Consider the following 19,841-nt stretch of genomic DNA (forward strand, 5'->3'; position numbering starts at 1 on the left):
TCTTCTCCTGTCCACGAGTTCCCCCGCTGACGCTGACACTGTGGCCCCACCCCACACCCTTCCTCATGGGCCTCCTCCCCCTCTTCCCGGGCCCATAAAAGGCCCATTTATGACATATATCCGAGAGCCCACTCCCCCTCGAGAAATGCTTTTTTTCTTTTTCAATCAATTTCCGTGCGTGCGTCTCATCTCTCCGTCTCTCACCTGTCGTCTGCTTCCTCCTCTCTTCCTTCATCGGACGTGGGCGTGCGTGCGTGCGTGCGTGCGTGCGTGCTTGTGCTTGGCCTTGGCTTCCTCCTCCCTCCCTCCCTCTCTCTCTCTCTCGTGCGTACGTGCCATTCTCATCTCGCTCTCCTCTCCTGCGCGAATCGGAGCAGCAGATCGATCGCGGCGAATCCCGGCCCCAAACCCTCCGCTCCCTCGCCTCCTCCGGTTCACCTCGCCCCCGCGCCCGCCGATCCTCCGCCGCGCCTAGGGTTCCGCCTCCTGCTTCACCTCAGATTCGCCTCTTCTTCTTCTTCTTCTTCTTCGGTGAGTCTTTTTTTGGGTTGGTGGGTGCGCCCCTTCTGATCTCCGGTGCTGGGATTTTCTGCCAGGGAGAGGGGAGGAGAGGGGGTGGGGAGGGGAGGGGAGGGGAGGGGAGATGTACAGAAGACGCCGCGCGATTCGGGGCCGGGTGGTGTAGCGGTAGTAGTAGATTCGTCTCTCTCTCTCATTGGAGGAACTGACTCTAGTGTCTCGGATGAGCTAGATTTGACCTAGGATGCTCTAGTTCCAGCCGATTCGGTTGCTGTTTACTTGTTAGATTTAGCTTTACACCGCTCCGCTCTCGCCGTTGCTGTTGCTGTTGCTGTTGGAGATGAGCTCCGAGCCCCCAGAGCCAGCAGACCCCAAGTGAGTACTAGTAATAACTGCTACTCCTACCCCTCTAGCCTCATCGTCGTCATGCTCATTTGTGTGTCTCTCTCGCAGGCGCAAGATGAGGATCACTTACTCCATGGAGTTTTTGCTCTCCGTCGGGGACTCCGAGAACTGCAAGAAGCTGCCCGAGGGCTTTGATGCTTCACTTCTCAGGTCATATACCGTTGTCTTGTTGTCTATTGCTTGCGCGGCACTGCCTTTCAATTTCAACTGTATGTCGCATCCATGTGCTGATCTTCCTCTCTTTGTCGTGGAGCAGTGATCTGCAGGAGATGTCTGCTGGCGTGCTTGAGAAGAACAAGGGCTACTACGCTACATCCCTGGGGAGGTCAGATGGCTCAGGGGGCTATCCCTATTCTTCTCGTGGCGGGAGCTCAGGGGGAAGGTGGGAAACGCGCTCGTCTGGATCAAGTGACCGGGACGGGGATTTGCCTGACCGCGACTCATTAATGCAGGGTAAGCGTATCTTCCCATTTTGGGCAGTTCTTTATATGATTTCTTACTTGTCCTTTTGTGTGTTTACTTTGGTAACCTGTGAAATGTTATTCAGCATGACCATGGTAACTTGTTTTTCCTTCTAAACTTGCCATTTCAGAATTATACTACTTTGTTAAATGTTAACTACACCATCATTTTGCTTATTAGATGCATTCCACATGAATCTAATCTATTGGCATAGTAGGTAAGTATGCTGATTTGTTCACTTTTATAATGCTATCGACGCAGATAGGCGTAACGGGAACCAATACAGGCGCAATTGGCAGAATACAGAGCATGATGGCCTGCTAGGAAGTGGTGTTCTCCCGAGACCACCTGGATACGGAGGGCAATTGGCACCCAAGGATCGTGGGAATACATACCAGCCAAACAGGACATCTGAACGCTACCAACCACCTCGTCCCAAGGTTTACCACTCTCATCTTTTCGCTTTTCCTTATGCTTATAAGGCAAAATTTAAATTTTCAACCTTAAATTTGGAGTTGATTTTAGAGTTTTTTCATCGTAGTTTATTTTTCAGACTTTGCTTTTAGATTGGTAAGAACACGCATATAAAAGTTATTCGCAAATTATTTTTCATTTGCAAATATGCCGTTTGGCTTTTTCCATGGAAAAGCCAAAAGATGAGCCTCTACACATCTTTCTCTCCTTCCTTTACTGTATTATGGATCATCAACTGTTGCAACATCAGTTTCTGATAAAGTTTAACACTATTACCAGGCTGCACCTTTTTCACGGAAAGATATTGACGCAATGAATGATGAAACATTTGGGTCTTCTGAATGTTCAAATGAGGATAGAGCAGAGGAAGAAAGGAAGCGAAGGGGTTAGTCCCTCTTATTGCAACACGTGACATCTATTTTTAGCTGGAGTCATTTTGAGTGTCTGATATTGCCCTTCTGTGCAGCATCGTTTGAAATGATGAGGAAAGAGCAACATAAAACGCTGCAAGAAAAGAAGAGTGGCCCTGACATTGAGAAAGAAAATTCTGGCCGTGATATCATTTCGTTATTACAGAGTGGCCCTGAAAGGACAGGAGCCACAAGTAAAAGTGAGAAACAAGATGTATCTGCTTATCAAGAAGAGACCACTAAACCATCTTCAATGCTAGCAGCTTCCACTGCCAGACCACTTGTGCCACCTGGTTTTTCAAATGCCTTTGTGGAGAAAAAGGTTCATCCACAATCGTCCAGCATCTCAATTGAACCAAAGGTGCAGTTTCACACCTGGAATTTTGCTAAAAGAACAATGTCACAACAATCAGTTGCTACCACCTTTTTTAGATGGTGATATATATCGTTATCTTCAGATCATTATGCTCTATGTGAAGGAAGCTTGCTGGTTTAAACAGATGACTTGCAATATGGTTGTCATGTACTGTCAATATATTCTAATTTTAACTTTGCTAGATTGATATGTTTATCAGGATGGAAGGCACAATGTTCTAATGATGCCTTAGCAAAGGAACACAATAAATCTACTATGTACCAATGCTACATTGTTCCTTAAACTAACTTTATACTTTGTAGGTTCCTGATGCTACTAGTGAGGATAACATATTGGCTACAGCACAGTTTGGTGGCCTTGCAGAGGGAAACCAGTCAGCAACAGAGATCACTGCAAGCAAAAATAAAGAGAAGGACATTTCTAATAACATTGCTAGTGTAGGTCAAAAGAACACACTTCCATCTGGTGGTGTTGCATATTCAACTGAATTTGCTTCTAGCATTCTGAAAGGGAGTGGAGATTGGGAAGGTGATGCAATGGATAAGTATTCTATTGAAAACGTAGGCAAGTCCAAAAATATTGATTCTGTTAGGAAGGACCATTCAGTCTCAATCTTGGAACAGTTCTTTGGCAATGCATTGTCAAAAGGTGGCAGCGATTTACCATCATGTATTGAGGTATGACCAAAAATATGTAGGAATATGAAATCCTTTGCGATGAATACTGTAGCAACATTCGTTTCAAAGGAATGCACCGAAGGAAAACTACAAGAAAATTTCCTGTCCCTCCACTTTTAGAGGCAAAACATAGGAAAAAAAAAATCCACTCCAACCTTATTTTCTCAATCCTTTGGTTGATTGTCACAGCAACTAGAGGAAAATTTCCTATGGGTTTGCACATGCTTTCCTATCTTATTCCTATGTTTTTCCTATTCCTACGATTTAGAAATCCTATAAACCGAATAAGCCCTAAGAAGGGATGGCGTTTGGAGGTTTTTGTTGAAATTATGTAGTTGCCAATTTGCCATCACTTTGTAGTCTTGCACATTGTTAGCATATGATAATAGCTATATTTTTTACACCTTTGACTTGTTCACATAGTTTCGTAATAATCCCTCCGTTTCACAATGTAAGACTTTCTAACCTTGCCTAGATTCATATGGATGCTAATGAATCTAGAGATATATATAAATTATATACATTCATCAATTAATGAATTTAGGCAAGGCTAGGAAGTTTTACAATATGAAACAGAGGTAGTAGCATTTAACCTTGCAACCTTTAATATGGTGGATTACCAATGCAGAATTCTCTGTCCTTTTTCTTTTCTTTGCCTAGCAGGGTGGTCCTGACACCTGATAATTTTTATTACTTTTTGAACCTTTTTATTTTTTAATTTTAAAACTAAACCCTTTCAAAATTTATTTCCTAATCTGAACCTTTTGGCCACAGTCTAGCTGGCATGGCCACAACACTACCACACCAGTTTAATGGTGTGGCATTGTCATTTGGCCACACTAGTGAGACTGATGTGGCAGCATTATTTGGCCACGCCTGGCTAGCATGGCAGAAGAATACTACCACACCACTGCACATGGCGTGGTAGTTTTATTTGGCCATGCTAGACGGGGTAGCATGACCAAAAAAGTATGGATTTGGAAATAAGTTTTGAGATGGTTTAGTTTTAAAATTTTAAAAAAAGGTTCAAAAAATAATCAAAATTCGACACCTGAAAGAGGACAGCTCTGACTCTTTTTGGCATTCAAATATCTATTACTACTTGACCATGTATTTATATTGTCTTATCCGCCCTTTTGCAGAATCAGCAGACGAAAACTGATGACGGTATGATTGCTTCCTCCTTACCTGAATCATCCAAATTTGCTTGCTGGTTTCATGATGAAGGTACTCATGCTTCATAAATTGTATCACATACTATTTAGCAAGTTCTATCATCTTACATTAGTTGGTGAAATGTTGATCTTACATGAAACATTTGGTTCAAAAAGTGGTATAAGCTCCTTAGTAACTCATGCCAGACTTCTAAAAGCCAGGGGTGAAATTTGTTGATGTTTGTGTTTACGGTATTTATGTTAGGACAAAATACATGCACAGACTACCTATTGCTCCACGGCATTCATTTGATGATCTATTATTTTGACGACTTTTATCTTGTATTTTTATTTGTAGACTTGAAACCTGCAGAAGACTTATCGTCAAATGGCCTGCTATCCATGATTGTCAAAAATGAAAAACCAGGTCAAGAAAGTGTAGCTCATGGTCCTCCTTTATCTGATGGCGCTGTTCAGAATTTGGTACCAAAATCACCCACTCATAAACTTGAGGTTGCATCGACACTCCTCCCATTTACACCTGCACCTGCTGTGGGAATGCTGGAACAGCACAATCATGTTGATATTCCAGAGCCTGTTCCAGTTATGATGACATGTGAGGATCTTGAACAAGCAATGCTGGCTCAGGTTTCTAGCAGTAGCAGCTCCACTCAGAAGAATACTGTACAGGAGCATCAACTTGTTTTGGATGAGCCAACTGCCACACAGAAAGTAGCTGTAGACAATCATGCATCACAACATCTTCTTTCATTATTGCAAAAGAGCACAGATAACAAGGGATCATCTTCTTTGGGTTTCCACGTAGGACCAGCTGATAGACCACATAGTTCTAATATTACAGCCAATGGTGGAGTATCTGGAACAGCTCCAAATAAAGCTGAAACTGCACCCACTTCAGCGGCAAACGTAACATTGGAAGCATTGTTTGGGGCTGCATTTATGAATGAGCTCCAATCCAAGGATGCGCCTGTTTCTATCCGAGGATCTGCAACTGGTGGCCCTAACTATGAGTTTGCAGGTACAGCAAAAACTTCAGTGGCATCAAGTCATGAAGGATATTACCCTGCCGAGAATTCAGCATTATCTGGCCCAAGTCAGGGCGCTGCTAGCTTAGATCAGAAAGGCTTGGAAATTCAGTTGCCTGAAGAAGATAATTTGTTTACATTGAATGACTCTTTGGATGGCCAAAAGCCTGATATCTTGTCATCAGTGAGATCCAGTAGGGTTGATGGGCTATTACCAGAAAAGGCAGATGATGATCTTAAATATAGGCTTCAAAGTCTTGTGCCTGGTGATTCAGAACATGTTCAAGTACTTGGTCCTGATGCGCTGGGATCCCATTCTCATGAACGGCATTATCAGGTTGAATCTCAGAATCTTTATCATCTTCTACAAGGTAGACCACCTGCACTGGCTCCTCGTCCTATGATCGATCACATTGGTAATAGAAATCAGCAGGCCCCATTTGACATGACACATACGATACAGCATGATCCCCACCGTTCCTTTTCATCTAATATGAATCATATGCAACAAGCTCTTCATGGTCCTCGAGTTCCTCATGTAGACCCAGCTGCTCATCATCTTATGCTGCAGCACATCTCCACACCTCGAAATTTTCCACCAGAAGGCCTGCAAAGAGGTGTTCCGCCATCTCAGCCTGTGCATCACATGCCTGGCTATAGGCCTGAGATGACCAATGTAAATAACTTCCGTATGCACCCTCGCCAGCCGAACTATGGAGACTTTGGATTGATGATGGCAGGTTAGAAAGGCTCTTCATGATAATTATGTACGTGCATGCATTTGCAAATATATCTTGTCACAGTTTACATAGGTGAAATGGCAGAAGCTGGTCTGCTACAGGTGACAAGACAATGATTTTGCCCCAAATCTTACATCCATGACCAATACACAGAATTCACTAATTCACGTATGCACAAATTTTCTGTAATCTGAAGACTATATGGCACTAAGGACTAAGCATATGACTTACGTTACAGTTCTGCTTTCTTTGGAGCTTAAGATGTTAATTGGATTTCAATGGCTGTTTTAACATGTGAAGTACTTTTTTTTGTTATCCCTGTCTGCCAATTTTTTTCATTCCCTATATTTAGTGGGCTTTCTATTGCTTTAACCTGAAGTCATTTTTAAGGCAAAATATTCTCAATTCGTGCATTGTTACGACTAGATTTACCATCCGTATTAACCAATCAGGTTTTGCATTACCTTGGATATAACTGTATTCCAATTTAGACCACATTTTTTATTTCTGTTTTTGTTCCCGTTTTAGGTCCATCAGGTCCAGAAGTGAGAGGTAGTCACCCAGATGCCTTTGAAAGGTTGATCCAGATGGAGCTTACAGCCAGATCCAAGCAGATTCACCCAGCAATGGCTGGCCCTGTACCTGGCGGCATGTATGGGCCCGAGCTTGACATGAACTTGAGATACAGATAGATGTATGCGTGCGATTACTTATGCAGTATGAAGGACCCAGAAATGTTTGCTATATTTGCGTCAAATAGTAGTCTTTACCCATGCCATACCTCTATGTAGTGCTTGGGTTAGCATTTGCCATCAACACAATCGTTTGGCTGCGACAAGGTACCTGATGATTCACTCGTAGTGTGGGGTTGGTTTGTTCAGAATGGGATGGTGATCTTGCTTAATGAATGTCATGGTGATCTGTTCTGTTGTGGAACTTGGGGAAAACGAATAGAGATAGTGGGTGATGTCAGTGATCGTAGCAGCCACCTCAGCATTGTGTGTCTGTGTCTGCCCTGGCATGACTATCTGTTCAGTTCCTGTATAAATACTATTGTGCAAATGAAAGTACCAGATTGTCACATGTGGAAGTGTTTCCCTTGCCTCGGTTTTAATTAACATTTTAAGTTTTCTTTAGCTTCTAATTATGAAATACTGGCATTGACCGTAGCTCTGGTATTCTTTTAATAATTACCAATACTTGAGGTGAAGGAGTCGCCACCGAGAGATTGACCTGCGAGAACTTTTTTTTCCGTTTTTGCTTTTAAATTTTTTATGTTAAATTTAAAGTTTTTTTAGAGTTTTTTTTATCAAATTATTTTCAGCTTTGCTCTTAAATCTCTAAGGACACATATATAAAAATTTTATTTCTAAATTATTTTTTTCTTGCAAATATTAGCAAACAATTGGCAGTGGGTCTTCATTTCTTTCTGACGTGCTTGCATAATATCTATAAATATTAATTTTTTTCCCTATACTAATCTATCATTGTTTTTAACCAAACATTAGATACTAGTATACGTATACGTTACCTGTTGCTTGGTTAGAAAACAATACTTGCTAGAATCGTACCTCATCTTTATATAAGATATATAACATAGTTAATTTGATAGTATTTGCTTTTAAATAGCTAAGAATATGCTGTAAAAAATTATTTATAAATTATTTTTTATTTATATCTATGTTTTTGACCTTTTCCATGTTCTTTAAGGATTTTTTATTTTATTTTCTAAACCTTTTTACATTTTTAGATTTAAAATAAAACTCTTATATAACTTATTTCTATATCCGAAACTTTTGCCACGTCACTCCTCCTAGCATGATCGAATAAAAAATATATGCTAATATTTTTTTCACACGCTAATCCACGATAGTGTTATTTGGCGATGCGGAAAAATACTGTCATGACAAACTACTAATAACATTACAGTATTATTTGACCACACCAAACATGGAGTCATTGTCGAAAATATCAGATGGGAAAATAAACTTTGGAAGTGTTTAGTTTTTAAATCAAAAGAAATTAAAAAGTTGAAAAAATGAAAATAAATCGGTGTGGTGTGGCGTAGTGTAGTGGTGGGTGTAAAGGAGCAGGCACAGGCAGCCCGGCCATGGTCGCGGCTGCCACCTCCTGAGAAGCTAGGAGTGGAGATCTAACCCTAACCCTAGCTCCAATGTCATTCGCCCCGCGCCTCCTCCTCCCCACCACGCCCCCCGCCCGCTGCCCCCCGCCGCCGGCCTCCGCGCGCCACGGCGGCCGCACCGCGCCGGAGCTGTCCGGCCCTACCCCGCGCGTCGTCGTCGTCACCTCCGGCAAGGGCGGCGTGGGGAAGACCACCACCACTGCCAACCTTGCCGCTTCCCTCGCCCGCCTCTCCCTCCCCGCCGTGGCCGTCGACGCCGACGCCGGCCTGCGGAACCTCGACCTGCTGCTCGGCCTCGAGAACCGCGTCCACCTCACCGCCGCCGACGTGCTCGCTGGGGACTGCCGCCTCGACCAGGCCCTCGTCCGCCACCGCGCCCTCCAGGACCTGCAGCTGCTCTGCCTCTCCAAGCCGCGCTCCAAGCTGCCCCTCGCCTTCGGCTCCAAGACCCTCACCTGGGTCGCAGACGCGCTTCGCCGCGCCGCCAACCCACCCGCCTTCATCCTCATCGACTGCCCCGCAGGTCAGCCGCAGCACCATTTCGATTATCTTTTATTTCCCCCCATTCTATAAATTGCAACATTGTGCTAGTGGTGTTCGATTTATTTTCAGAGCCAGGATAAACTCTAAACTTTCTATGATGCCAGTGCAAATCTGTTATATTTATGCCTAGTGTTTCTATCATTTGTATCTTAAATTTATTTATTTATCTTACCTAATGCATACAAGTGTTATTTAGGCCGCACATCAGTTTGTTTGATTTGGTTGAGTTGTAAATTTCAACCCCGATGATTGGCTATCTGATTGCAGGATAGAGATATCTGAGTTGTAAGTTGTAATTAACTGCATAGTTCTATCATGTACTACCTCCGTTCCAAAATATAAGTATTTCTGCGTGTTCTTCAAAATGAATATACATTTTTGAGAAACACGCAGAAATACTTATATTTTGGGACGGAGTGAGTAATTATGATGCAACCTTCGACCTTTTCATATTTCTAGATATTTTGTGAATAAGAGTTTAGAGTACTACAGTTATCACCATTGATTTGTTCAATTCCAGTTGCCATAGATATTATCTGCAATTGCCTGTGTATTATGCTAGAATAAAACCAGTTATATATGCATCTACATATGTTATGCAGGATTGCTTAATTCAGATTTTTCCTTGTAGGTGTTGATGCGGGGTTTGTCACTGCGATAGCCCCTGCAGAAGAGGCAGTGCTGGTTACTACCCCTGACATTACAGCCCTCCGCGATGCTGACCGTGTTGCAGGGCTATTGGAGTGTGACGGCATCAAAGACATAAAGATTATTGTGAACCGAGTGCGTCCAGACTTGGTAAAGGGTGAGGATATGATGTCAGCACTCGATGTTCAAGAAATGCTTGGCTTGCCTTTGCTAGGTGTGGTGCCGGAGGATGCCGAGGTGATCCGGAGTACAAATAGAGGTGTGCCGTTGGTTCTGAACGACCCACCCACACCAGCTGGTCTTGCTCTGGAGCAGGCAGCTTGGCGGTTGGTGGAAAGAGATGCGATGACAGCAGTTATGGTTGAGGAGCAGGAGAGGCCCAAGAAGAAAGTTGGGTTCTTCTCATTCTTTGGCGGGTAAATGCTCTGAGATCGATAAGCTCAGTGTTAGGCAGCGTGTACAGATTTGCATTTTGAAGCTACGAATTGGTTTTTCCCGTTTCTTTTGCTTTGTTCTAGCGTAGAATGATTCATTCGTTGTGCTTAAATCAATAGACAAGAGTGTTTTGCTCATGTTTTGGTCTGAACATTAGTAATTTATGAAAATATATGTAGTTCTGTTTTGGTGCTTCTACTATTGGATGGTTGTAAATCAGAATGAAGCATCAAGAATGGGGATGCTCGTTTTCTCGTGCTGACGCAACCTCACGGTATACTTATCAAGTTGAATCCCTCCATTTGATTGTAATTTAACGCCATTTTTCTCATTGAGGACTCAATCTAATCGATTACTTCATATCGACGACTGATCTAGTTTATTGTTTCGACAATAGTTGCAATTTCAGTAATTGGGTAAATAACCTTGCATTGTAAGGTAAATTTTGTACCAGTTGACGCAGAGCACCTCAACCACCATCAGCCTCAGGCGGAAAAGCATATAAAGGTAAAGTTACTCAAACAGTTCATACTGAAATATTGAAAGCAGCTTAGCCACCGAGCAATACACAAGCATAGTTTTTTTTTTTTCATTTTCAACGACAGATGTTTCATCCAGATTAAGCAGATGTTACAGTTATGTCATACATAGATCTTCCACTCAAATTACAGAAACATAGCGATCTCAGACTTAGGCCGTGATGCCCAAAACATAGCGTATACAGCGGCGGCATCACTTCATGTACCTCTGCAGAAACTTGCGGTGGAAATCACTCCTGATAGTGTCGTTGATGAAACGTTTCGGTGTCTTGGTCTCTCCACGAGCCTGGTTCTTGAATACAACATCATCGTCCCACCTACAGAAAATATATGCATAAAATAGGATCAGGTTCACAATCAAGCGTGCTAACATTAGAGAAGCATGTAAAACAGCACGATGAGCCAGTGTGCAAACCTTCTCTTAACATTGAAGGATCCAGCGTTATTAATATTGATCAGGGGGTTCCCCCGCATCAGTTCAGCTTCCTTCATCTTGGCTTCCTCTTCAGCTTCTTGGCGCTCCTGAAGAAACAATAATACATATATAACTGTTGTTGTTTTGCTAAATGAGTAAAATCTACAGAAATATATTGCCTTAACACAAGTGGTGAGAAGAAAACAGCAAACCTTTCTAAGCTTTTCTTCAGCTCTTTCTTTCTTAATTCTTTCAAGCTCTGCCATTAGAGCTTCAGTGTCGTCGTCATCATCATCCTCATCACTGAAATGAAATTACAATTCCACTTGTAAACATACATTGAAATGAAACTTTCAACTATGATACAAGAAAACAAGCCCAAATAACTGTATGCACTGTAAAAATGGAAAGGAAGTTATTTCAATTGTTTACCCAAATGGCATAAAAAGGTGGATAACGTAAGTATGAGTATCAACACTAGCCTTTTGGCCAAATGGTAACTTATGTTAGATATCATAGAGAAAATTGTTTCAATCCCAACTACCCTCCTCCAGAATTATTAATTGAGCCAAAAGATGTAGAAATAAGCACACTAATGCAGCTGTAAAAATGTCAGCGGTATTTTACACAGGCACGATGAAATATTTATAAGATTGAGCAAGACATACCTTTCATCATCACTTCTGGGTTCTACATCAGAATCATCTGCATCAATTTCTCTAGGAACTATCTTATCCTCAGCCTCTCGCTTTGAACCTATAATATAGCAGAGAAAACAACTCAGAATCACTATGACTGAAGATAAACACATCTTCATAAAGCATCAGTGGTCCAGACCTTCTAGGAGCAGACTTGAGCTTTTCCGCCTATCTCTCTCTTCTGCAAGGACATAGAATTAAATAAATGGGCAAATGATTATACAACAGGACAAGAAAATGTCACAGGAAAAGATATAAAAATATTTGGCAAGTATTCTATGAATAAAAGAGGGAGAAGTACACAAAGACCCAGAGTTAATACCAGCATAGGACTTATCCTTGGACGAGTAGTGCTTCCGCTCACGCTCCTCAAGTTCATCTCTGAGATTCCTCTTCTGTAGCTCTTCTTGGGTATGCTGTCCCTCTTTTCTGTACATAGGAGGGAAAGATCAGATTCAACTACTCCTATTTAATAAGAAAAGGGGGCCTGAGTATAACTATTATTGAAAGAAATAGACCGACGGTCAGGTTTGGCAGAGCCAGGACAATAGGAAATGATTAAAGAAGCAATGATGAGAAGAAATATGACGATTGGAGCTGATGGAATTCGAGTATTTCTCTCAGGCAGAGGCAGTAAACCCAAAAGTAGTAAAATATGAAACATGGTGAAGCATGAGCTTATGGGTTTCTTGCTCTCTCAATGCAGCAATAGTAACTGTTTTTATATTTCTACAGCAACTATGGTGTCTGAGGGAGAATGGTAACTAGTTTGCATTCGACTTATATCCTCCTTATGAGGAAAGGCGGTTCATAAACATATCGTGATTTACTCCATTCGCATGATACAAGCACAGGTGTGCATCTAATCCTGCCTAGCCTGAACACGAAGCATACAATACAGACATTTACAGGCTATTTGTGAACAAAAAGATTTATTCTTGTCCAATTTAGTACGTGTCCCTGAAATAAACAAAAGCAAAACGAAGCAGGGACGGTCTAAAAGCTAGGGTTAGCCGTCTATTTCCTTCAATTCCGTCGCATATAGTCAAAGAGGCAAAAAAATTCAGCTCAAACCAACGATTCCAGCTAGGAGGCCTAATTTTTTCCCCCAAATTACAAGCGGAACCACGCGGCGGCAGAAATTCGGACCAGATCTCCACGGAACGAAACAACAATCACAATCCGAACATAGCTATAAATCGATTCGAGTGGGGGGAGGGGGGAGAGATACCTGGGCTTGAGGGTGGTGTGGGCGGCGAGGTCGCGGGAGGAGTACTTCTGCGAGGGCCCGAAGATGCGTGTGCCCCCCTGCTCGTTGCCGCCCTTGGCCGGCGCCCAGGTCGGCCGCGCCGCCGTCGTCATCTCTCCCCGCGGCGCGGTTGCGGACGAAACCCTAGGCGGCGAGGCGAGGTGCTCCGATCGGTTCCTCCTCTCGTCGACGAGACGCGGCTGCAAAATTGCAGAGAAGCCCCTGCGGAATCGCGTATTTTCTCTCTCTCTCTCTCTCTCTCGATGTATGGGCCGGGCCGGGCCGTACGTAAGTTGGAATAGGCCCATTTGGCTCATGCAACTCGACCCAAATAAAGGCCCAGACTAACCGACCTGTTTTCTGCTAGATAACGATGGATGATCCGGGATTTTTTTTTAAAAAAAGGAAAAACTATGTTCAATTATACTCCGTACTATAAAAATGCTGTCTGCTAAACATATCCATAACCAAGTAAGAAAACTAAGATGATGACAACACAAATGCTAATCAAATCAAATCCTAAAGGAATCTCCGGTAAATCGGCAGTGACTAAACTAATCATACTGTCTAAAGTGGTCATTTGGTTACCTAGGTAAAATAATCGTTAGCCAAAATTCTTTGTGCAGTCCAAAAGACTAGGTAAATTATACCATAAACATTTACATCCTCATCTTTTCGTTTCATTTGTAAGCCGAAATTCAAAGTTTTAATCTTAAATTTAAAGTTGATTTTAAATTTGTCCATCATATTTTGAGTTTTGTTAATAAATATGTCGTTTCTAACGGTGACCTTTTTTATGGCTAGCTAAATCAAGAGAGAATACGTGGGGGAATTGAGAGATAACATGGGATGCCTACTTGCCTAGCCATTGAGTCTAACCAAGCTTGGCTAGTCGGTGCAGGCTGTTAGAGAAGCACATACCGTTTTACGAGCTTGAAAAGCAGCCAACATAAATCCAAAAATTCATAGTCAGAAAAGAAAATGGGTACAGTGATAAAGAGATTAAAGATTTCAGAAGTTAAGCATGCAAAGTAGGGACTAATTTTCCATTTGTACGAGAAACTGAACCTTGAAGTTACTACATAGCAGACGAAGCACTGTATAAGCATAGGCAGCAGTGCGGACTAGTGACTGGTTATTGTTTGACAAGACCGAAGGGAAGGCTACTGCTGCTGGTCGGAGCTAGATGGCTGGGACGGAGTAGGCGCACTGCTGCAGGACGAGCTGGTCGATGGGTAGCGTGTCGGTGGGGAAGGGGCAGGCGCCGTCGTGCGATCCCTGCAGCGGCTGACATGGCGACGGCGTGACGCCGGCGGAGACGCCCTCGACGTCGGTGCAGGTCCAGGGGTACTTGCGCGACTTGGCGAGGGTGGCGGTGACGTTGGCGATGCAGATGTCGCGGAAGGGGGCGCCCTGGATGCCCTCGAGGCGGGCGGCGGTGTTGACGGCGGTGGCGACGACGTCCTGGTAGCTGATGTTCTCGACGACGGGGATGGCGTTGGGGTCGTACTTGTCGTCCGGGTGCGACTTGTAGTTGCCCGTCATCCAGAACACCCACTTCATGGTGTCCAGCGACATCCGCCGGACGAACACGTCGCGCACGTACGCGCCGCGCCCCACCGCCGTCTTGATCCGCACCCCGGACTCCGAGTTCACCGCCGTGATGTCCTCCGCGCGCACGTCGTTGATCCCGCCCGACATCTCGCTGCCCAGCGCGATCACCGCGCTCGTCGGCGACACGCACGTCAGCCGCCGCACCACGATGTGCTGGCTCGGCATCCCGTACGCGATGCCGTACTCGTCCCACCCGCTCTTGATGGCCACGCAGTCGTCGCCGGAGACGATGTAGCAGTCCTCGATGCGGACGTGCGAGCACGAGTCCGGGTTGATGCCGTCGGTGTTCGGCGAGTGCGTCGGCGCCAGGATCGTCACCCCCTGCACCACCACGTTGCTGCTGTACACCGGGTGGATGTTCCACGCCGGCGAGTTCACCAGCGTCACGTTCGCGATCACCACCGTGTCGGAGTGCATCACCTCGATCAGGTACCCGCGCGTGTACTTGAGCTTGTTCTGGTGGAACTTGGACCACCACATCGCCCCCTGCCCGTCGATCGTCCCGTTCGCGCCGGTGATCACCACGTCCGTCAGGTTGGACCCGCCGATGAGGCTGGCGTACCGCCCGCCGATCTTGTCGCGCCCACGCCCGTACGACGGGAGGGGGTCGATGATGGGCCACTCCGCCATGTCCTGCGACCCCAGGATGACGGCGTCGCTGTGGAGGAACAGCGTGAAGTGGCTCGTCAGGTTGAACGGCCCCGTCAGCCACTTCCCCGCCGGCACGTACAGCATCGCCCCGCCGCCTCCCTCGCCGGAGTACTGCGACAGGTGGTCCACCGCCGACTTGAACGCCGCCGTGTTCGACGTCGTCCCGTCGCCCACGCCGCCGAAGTCCGTCAGCGACGCCGTGTGCGCGCGGCAGCTCGGCGCCAGGTACATGCTCTGCCCGGCAACCGGCGCTGCCGGGCCGTGGCGCCTCGCCGCCACCGTCGCCGACGCCGACGCGGCCAGGAGGAGGAGGCAAACGCACCGGACAACCTGTTCCAAGAAATGCTCGTTAAAAAAACTCATCTTTTACTATATACCCTCCTAAATAAAGGGGAAAAATGCACACTTGGACATGGATTCCTCGATCTACTGTGTGAGTCACTTTTTATTAACAGATAAGGAGATGGAGATGCTAATTGGACAGAAAATTTAGGAAATGCAAGTTATAACGACTGGTAGTCCATATTCACCTCAGGGAAAAGGTGAGGAATTTCAGACTTTGACAGAGAAAGCTCAGAAATTTTGTACTGCAGAGAGAATTTCACCCAAAACTGGGAATCAACAAGCTGCGACCGTTTGATCTCTGTTTATATGTTAGGTGCTTTCCTATAGCGTTGTTCATCTGTCCAGACACCCCTTAAATTAAACTGACTTTACTGTATAATTTATGGAGAAAGGTAGTAGTATTCTTCAGGCTTGGAGAAACAGAGACAAGAAAAGCAACATAGCAGGTTACAAAAATGAGACGCGTAGTCGCATTGCCATTCATGAGATTTCCAGGACAGTCATAATGAATACAGCAAGCGAAACAACCCCGCAAGAAAGAATTGAAACGCAATGAATAATATCAACAAAGAAGAGAGAGAGAGAGAGAGAGAGAGAGAGAGAGAGGCAGAGTGAGTTACATGGAGAGGTGACGCATTGGACGCCATTGCTGCTGCTCTCGATGCGAGTGTGGTCACGGATGAGATGAGAGTGTGGAGTGGAGTGGATTGGATGGTAGCGGAGAGGGAAGCTGCAGATTTATAGGAGCCGTTTCTGCACTGTTGAGCACTTGTTCGTGCCTGCCTCATCCATTAATTAGTGAGCTTTATTATGCATGCAATCCAGCACTAACTTTCCCTGTCCTCTCTTTTCTCTGGTACGACTCGCCACTTTTTTCTCTGAAAATTGACACCCTGAATTTCTTATTTCCAGTTCATGTGAAATTAGTGAAATTTACTTTTTTTACTATAGGCTTTTCAGCTGCCTGCCGGCCTTCCAATAGCTTACTTTCTACCAGCCGGCCCCGGCCGGTCCCATCTTAATCCATGCCTAGATTAAGAGAATGCTCACTGTAACTTATGCTGTTACTAATTCAGTTTATATTGGGGCTCTTGTTTGTTCGGCTTTACCTGAATCTGAATGTTACTAGTAACTCACATGTGATGGTGCAGTGCAGTTAGTTCAGTGCTGTACCCTCTTTTCACTTTTCAGGTTGTCTGTTTCCTTAGCACTAGATAGCTGATACTGTCAAACAGTCACGAGCCAAGTAATCAGGCAGCAGCATTGTGTACAGGATTCTATACTGCATTTCCTTATCAGTTTAGCCTTTTCTTTAAGCATAAATACTGCTGGTTTAGCTCTGCCCCCCCCCCCCCAAATCAAGACCCTAAACAATTTTCAAATGCAATTAAGCTGTTTGTTCGGTTACTGAATCGGGTGTTTCATTTCAGCCTTTACTACGCACTATGAATGGCCACATGCTGTTTCTACTAGTTTTTTTTTGTGATAAAAGGTAAAAAAAAGGTTTAAAGCTGTGATTGTGGGACGGTGGTAATGAGCAATTCATCGTCTCTGGATGCATGTTGTGATGGATGAACCACACATATATGTTGCGGTGCTTGTCAGCGTCGCCGGAATTGAAGTGCTGCTCTCTTTCTTTTCTTTTCTTTTCAGTGCGCATGTAATCCTCCTACGCATCACACAGGTCTTCAGGAAGTCGCTGCTCGTGCCTGAGTTTGTGGCCACAAATTGCTTCAGAATGTTATATGAGCTTGATTCAGCTCAACTAGTGTTCAGGAGGATTAAATCCGCTTTCGCACTCGATTTATTTCGTGTAAAGAAAATATGTTATGAAGAGGAGACTCACACTGATGAATGACTGGTACTGAATTACTACTGATCGATCTCGTGGGTGGCTTGGGTTAGGACTAGACACACATTCAGATTTCAGGGGCAAACAACTGCCGGTTTAAATTCGTTCATAGTTGATGCAATGCGTCTCACTGTATCGGAGTTGAGAAATTCAGAGAGAGAGAGAGAGAGAGGAGGGGGGGGGGGGGGGGAGGAATTGTGTCACGGGCAGCAGTGCAGTGCAGGTGTTGTGACAGATTGGTCGTTGTTTTGTGGATCACGGGTGGGTCGTACGTACTACATGAACGAGCATGCATAGGTTTAGTTACCAAAAATTTTTCTCCAAAAACCATCGTATCGAATTTTTGACACCTAAATAAAACATTAAACATAGATAAACCAAAAAATTAATTACACAGTTATGAAAGAAATCTTGAGACGAATCTTTTGAGCCTAATTAGCCCATGATTAGCCATAAATGCTACAGTAACCAACATGTGCTAATGATAGATTAATTAGGCTCAAAAGATTCGACTCGCGGTTTTCAGGCTAGCCGTGAAATTCGTTTTTTTTTCGTATCCGAAAATCTCTTTCAACATCCAGTCAAACATTTGACATGACACTTCTTCCAAAAATATTTTCAATCTAAACACCATCATACAATATGAATATGAATGATCGATCCATCCCATTGTTTTTGTATTATTGTTGTCGGTCCCATTGCATTACATGATCACGATGCTTTCGGCCTTCACGCTTAGCTAGTACGTCCGTACGTAGCTTTCTTTATTTTTCTGGGATTACGCAAAGCGAGCTCACGAGATTAATTAACAGCATACGGATGCTTGCTTGCGTTGCTGCCTTCTCCTGAATCAGCTTCACTATAGTCAGTACGCTCTGCCCTCTGCGCCCGGTTTCAATACTAGTACTAGAATGCAGACACTTAACCTCAGTTAGCGACTCGTCGTTCTAAAATATAAATATTTTTATTATTTAAAATTTATATTATAATATAAATATTTCTGTATCGATTCTCACAATTTTAATATTTTAATGATTCCAGACCCAATCAAATGCTTAGAAAAGAAATCTAATCAATTTAAAATTTAAAAATTGACCTTGGAAGTGACTAAAGGAAATATTTTGCCATCTCTTTAGCCTACACTAAACAATCTTAAAATATTACATTTCCGAACAGGTTAGCAATTCACTGTATAATAATAATGATCATTCAGTAATCAAGGCTTTCAGGATTCATACAGGAAAGACAGGGAATGCTGTATTTTTTAAAGAAATAATATTATTTTAATAGAAAATCACAAAAAGTAAAGCCCATCCTAAAAAAATCACAAATTTAGCGTCTTATTGAACGGTGGGTGTTTGATTGGGACCTGTCGAACTTCTGGCCCCTATCGAACACTCACCATTTGACATGGCCCACCACCTAGCTCCACGCGACCTGTCAAACTGCTGTCAGACAATAGGGCCCACTGTTGAACATTGGTTGTTCGCCAGGCCTCTCCGGTGACCCTGTCGATGAGGGCTCCTGTTCGACAAGGGCCTGTCGAACTGCCCCTGTTCGATAGGCCCTGTCGAACTCGCAGTCCTCCGGTCTCCTCCCAATTGACCGCTGGCTGTTTGATAGTGGGCATATCGAACTACGGCAGTTCAATAGGACCTTAATTTTGCGATATTCCGTGGATGACCTCTAATTTTACGTTTTTCATTAAAATAATATTATTTCTAAAAAAAATTCAGGGAAGGCTAGTGTACATATTGAGCATCTGCATTCTCGGCTTCCCCAGATTAATTCGTGCAGCTTGTTCCTAGATTATTTCTTGTTTTTTCTATCTTTTTCTTAGAACCACAAGCACGCACCACATTTCCAATTTTCCATGCGTGCAAGCTTAGCTTATAATCAACTAGAGCAGCAAGTGGCAACGACTGCATGCATGTCTGCATTATGCTGATGCGTGTGCTTTGGCAAAGTGGGCCGGTGCTGCCGCAGTGGATTGAGTCTCCACCCATCACAAACATTCATTCATTCACAACTCTAGCTACCAATTCAAGCAGGCAGCAGAATGGATATCAGAGAGATATATAAGCTTATTTTAGCTGCATCTGGAGGATTGAAAAATGCACCCGTTACTAATATATATATATATATATATATATATATGAGATGGTCCAACCACAATATTTATATTTATATTTACATCGTAAAATAAAGAACAGGCCGAAATTATACGCACGCCTGGTGCTTTTGGTCTGAAAGAAAAAGGGGCCCTCCTTTAGTTCGTTGTGGCACGCCCAGCCGCCCACTTCAATCGGGATTGGGAATTTGGGTTCGTCCACTACCATCTCCATACCATTCGTCGTCCTTGAATCATGCATCATCTTTCTACTCCATCTCAAGTTAAACCAGCCGACCAGGGCTCAGAAAAATTGAAGTGCACTCCAATAAACCA

General features: G+C 44.0%; 4 protein-coding genes across 4 annotated transcripts; 2 read left to right on the forward strand and 2 right to left on the reverse strand.

Moving 5' to 3' along the window:
- Window positions 1–278: 278 nt before the first annotated feature.
- Window positions 279–7,346, forward strand: LOC102721280. The gene is made up of 10 exons (XM_006655622.3): window positions 279–894; window positions 973–1,074; window positions 1,181–1,377; window positions 1,648–1,826; window positions 2,140–2,245; window positions 2,327–2,631; window positions 2,949–3,323; window positions 4,466–4,550; window positions 4,836–6,263; window positions 6,792–7,346. The coding sequence occupies exons 1-10, from the start codon at window positions 860–862 to the stop codon at window positions 6,953–6,955; spliced, it is 2,976 nt and encodes a 991-aa protein (XP_006655685.1). The 5' UTR covers window positions 279–859; the 3' UTR covers window positions 6,956–7,346.
- Window positions 7,347–8,355: 1,009 nt separating this feature from the next.
- Window positions 8,356–10,230, forward strand: LOC102714383 (putative septum site-determining protein minD homolog, chloroplastic). Its single transcript, XM_006656485.3, has 2 exons — window positions 8,356–8,929; window positions 9,581–10,230. The coding sequence occupies exons 1-2, from the start codon at window positions 8,437–8,439 to the stop codon at window positions 10,015–10,017; spliced, it is 930 nt and encodes a 309-aa protein (XP_006656548.2). The 5' UTR covers window positions 8,356–8,436; the 3' UTR covers window positions 10,018–10,230.
- Window positions 10,231–10,582: 352 nt separating this feature from the next.
- LOC102721557 (protein CWC15 homolog) lies at window positions 10,583–13,138 on the reverse strand. The gene is made up of 7 exons (XM_006655623.3): window positions 12,916–13,138; window positions 12,007–12,113; window positions 11,824–11,865; window positions 11,655–11,742; window positions 11,199–11,289; window positions 10,987–11,093; window positions 10,583–10,888 (listed from the first exon to the last, which is right to left on the reverse strand). Exons 1-7 carry the CDS (start codon window positions 13,044–13,046, stop codon window positions 10,765–10,767), a joined length of 690 nt encoding a protein of 229 aa, XP_006655686.1. The 5' UTR covers window positions 13,047–13,138; the 3' UTR covers window positions 10,583–10,764.
- A 744-nt stretch (window positions 13,139–13,882) lies between these two features.
- LOC102714654 (probable polygalacturonase) lies at window positions 13,883–16,240 on the reverse strand. The gene is made up of 2 exons (XM_006656486.3): window positions 16,164–16,240; window positions 13,883–15,528 (listed from the first exon to the last, which is right to left on the reverse strand). The coding sequence occupies exons 1-2, from the start codon at window positions 16,188–16,190 to the stop codon at window positions 14,116–14,118; spliced, it is 1,440 nt and encodes a 479-aa protein (XP_006656549.2). The 5' UTR covers window positions 16,191–16,240; the 3' UTR covers window positions 13,883–14,115.
- Window positions 16,241–19,841: the final 3,601 nt, after the last annotated feature.

This window comes from Oryza brachyantha, chromosome 6 (assembly GCF_000231095.2).
Source record: "Oryza brachyantha chromosome 6, ObraRS2, whole genome shotgun sequence".
Classification (NCBI taxonomy): Eukaryota; Viridiplantae; Streptophyta; class Magnoliopsida; order Poales; family Poaceae; genus Oryza; species Oryza brachyantha.

Coding starts and splice junctions, on each gene's coding strand:
- LOC102721280 (XM_006655622.3), top strand. CDS start 860: ATGAGCTCCGAGCCCCCAGAGCCAGCAGACCCCAA. Junction 1,075..1,180: donor TTTGATGCTTCACTTCTCAG/GTCATATACCGT, acceptor GTCGTGGAGCAG/TGATCTGCAGGAGATGTCTG. Junction 2,246..2,326: donor GGAAGAAAGGAAGCGAAGGG/GTTAGTCCCTCT, acceptor CCTTCTGTGCAG/CATCGTTTGAAATGATGAGG.
- LOC102714383 (XM_006656485.3), top strand. CDS start 8,437: ATGTCATTCGCCCCGCGCCTCCTCCTCCCCACCACGCCCCCCGCCCGC. Junction 8,930..9,580: donor CCTCATCGACTGCCCCGCAG/GTCAGCCGCAGC, acceptor TTTTCCTTGTAG/GTGTTGATGCGGGGTTTGTC.
- LOC102721557 (XM_006655623.3), bottom strand. CDS start 13,046: ATGACGACGGCGGCGCGGCCGACCTGGGCGCCGGCCAAGGGCGGCAAC. Junction 11,866..12,006: donor CAAGGATAAGTCCTATGCTG/GTATTAACTCTG, acceptor ATGTCCTTGCAG/AAGAGAGAGATAGGCGGAAA. Junction 11,094..11,198: donor CTGAAGAAAAGCTTAGAAAG/GTTTGCTGTTTT, acceptor TTGTTTCTTCAG/GAGCGCCAAGAAGCTGAAGA.
- LOC102714654 (XM_006656486.3), bottom strand. CDS start 16,190: ATGGCGTCCAATGCGTCACCTCTCCAT. Junction 15,529..16,163: donor CCAATGCGTCACCTCTCCAT/GTAACTCACTCT, acceptor TTCTTGGAACAG/GTTGTCCGGTGCGTTTGCCT.